The 2,503-nt window shown below is 34.4% G+C and overlaps 1 protein-coding gene across 1 annotated transcript in view; it reads left to right on the top strand.

The window, feature by feature from the left end:
• The window catches only part of LOC137654973 (uncharacterized), a 45,514-nt gene extending 44,303 nt beyond the window's left edge, over window positions 1–1,211 (top strand). The window contains 5 exon segments of the mRNA XM_068388873.1: window positions 396–411; window positions 413–545; window positions 866–891; window positions 893–1,000; window positions 1,002–1,211. Coding sequence (XP_068244974.1) covers window positions 396–411; window positions 413–545; window positions 866–891; window positions 893–1,000; window positions 1,002–1,055 — 337 coding nt within the window. The 3' untranslated portion in view covers window positions 1,056–1,211.
• The last annotated feature ends 1,292 nt before the right edge of the window (window positions 1,212–2,503 follow it).

Below are 2,503 nucleotides of genomic sequence, written 5' to 3'. Positions count from 1 at the left end.
GTTTGAATTGTTGTGACATTGTTGCCCTCAACTGTTTGTATACAAGTTTGTTATCTGTTTGATAAACTTACTTGCATTCACATCGCTGTGACGGAGCCGAGAGAGGGTTGTGAACTCAAAGGCAGGATGCAATCAACTGAGTTGTTTATTAAGGAACACTCTCCTTTATATACAAAACCTCAAGGCAACAGGAACATAACCTGTTCGAGAGACAGACAATGTTACAGAGCAAAACGGAGACATGATCATTCAGGTTCTTTTTAGTGCGAGGGAAGAGCGCAGATACAATCATGATATATACAAAATAATTATGTACAATTGTGTGACACACGGTTGGTACAATCGGCCTCTTTGTTGCCGCATCAGTATACCTAAACATTTGGATCTTTTCCCAGATATCACTTCTTCTATGGGGGACGATCTAAAGGTGGAATGTCCAAAAGGTTCGGGTGATTTCCTGACCTTGGAGCAAGTGGCTGTGTTCCTGGGCCAGAGATTGGCCTCCCTGTTTCTACCTGGGGAGAATGGATGTCGTCCGTGCCATGGTAATGTTTCTTTTTTGGTTGGTTGTATTGATGATGAATCGATTCATTATTCTTACTGTTGTTTTAATTTGCATCATAATTCTCACAAGTTTTGGGTAGACAACGATTAATTTGAAGTAAAGTGGTCAAAGCATTATAATCTTATAGGGAAAAATAAAGCAGTAAGCAGATAATTTATCTACTTTGCACTTTTTATGCCGAAAAATGTCAGCATGCATACGTTTATTCCAACATTTACCTGTCTCTAATATTTTTCACAACTTAAAGTAAGATTTTCAAAAATTTGCAGCTATTGACTGAACATGCTTCTATCATTCCAGGGGATAATCTGCAATACCGGGATGACCCCAGCCTGGCGAGATCTGCTTTTGTTTTACGAATTCTTCCACGAGAGTGGAAGAGGATGTGGTGCTTCTCACCAAACTGGCTGGACGTCTCTGGTCGCTAATTGTCTCAAACATTACTCTGGGTTACTCTCAAGCTGGGATGTCAAGCAACGATGAAATATAACTTTTTTATGAGTAATAAATGTCGATCTATTATAAGCAAGATTCGTGATCGATATAAGAAAAGGAACTTACGAATGACGCATAACAGTAGCTGTCACTATATGAAACAATGTATCCGTTATTCAATATTGTGACTAGGGCTTATAAACAAATGTAATCAGGAAACTATAGTAAAACATTTACTAAAATTTAATTGTTTAATATAATATTTATTCATACAGCCATTTACATTATACAATCTGAAGCACTTCTTACATTTTGGTTAGACTTGAAACTGTTTCTTTATGTTTTTCAAGATATCCAGCAAATTTGAAACTGCTTTTGTGCTTGAAGTAGTTCAGCATTATAAATTTTTCTCATTACATATTACCAGAAAAATTCAAATCAAGCAATCATTACATATAGCAGATACATATACAGTTCGTTAAGTCTATTGTCAGAATACTTTTTACATAGATGATAGCCACATTTCGATGCATGAAATAACTGCTATCGTCAGTTCTCTACGTTTTCTCTAAAATAATTTATTACTTTGTAGAGATTATCAAGGAAGTTTAGTTCTTATTACTTGAAAAAAAAAATTTATCTATCAATATATAATATATTTATATATATATATATATATATATATATATATATTATATATATATATAATACATATACATATACTGTAGGCCTATATATGTATATATATATATATATATATTATATATATATATATATATACATATATATATATATATATATATAATATATATATATATATATATATATGTATATATATATATATGTATGTATGTACGTGCAATACATACACACATACATATACGTGCGGATGGTATACCAACCTTCATACGATACTCAAAGTAAAAGGAATAACCTAACCCTTGTTACCTTTATAGGTCATGCATTACTCAGGTAATTACCAATTAATTGGTCTTATAAAGAACTGTATTGTATCCTAGTCACTTGTGAGAGCAGGACTCTCTCTCTCCTCTCTCTCTCTCTCTCTCTCTCTTCTCTCTCTCTCTCTCTCTCTCTCTCTCTCCTCTCTTCTTCTTCTTCTTCTTCTTCTTAAAAGAGTTAGAAGACCCAGGCCTACATGGCTGAGGACTATGGAGCTTAAAGTAGGAGATGATGAATGGAGAAGTATTAAAATCAAAAGCTCCAGATAGAGACGACTGGTGAAATCTAACCGAGTCTCTTTGAGTCAATAGGCGTAGGAGATGATGATGATGATGATGAGGATGATGATGATGATGATGGGCGTTAGAAGAAAATGGCGCAAAAGATATTGCGCCAAAAATGGTGGTTGTCTAAGAAAACCTTTAGCTACAGTCTAACTACAGAGAATTGAAGTATGCTGATGATTAGTGGCGATGCCATGTCATTATGACAATGACACTCGAAAATGGGAAATGCCATATCCGTCAGATTGTCTCTCTTTTC

Source organism: Palaemon carinicauda, chromosome 16, assembly GCF_036898095.1.
Source record: "Palaemon carinicauda isolate YSFRI2023 chromosome 16, ASM3689809v2, whole genome shotgun sequence".
In the NCBI taxonomy this organism is placed as follows: domain Eukaryota; kingdom Metazoa; phylum Arthropoda; class Malacostraca; order Decapoda; family Palaemonidae; genus Palaemon; species Palaemon carinicauda.
Note: the sequence above shows the minus strand (reverse complement) of the source record. Positions and strands in the feature narration are given on the sequence as shown.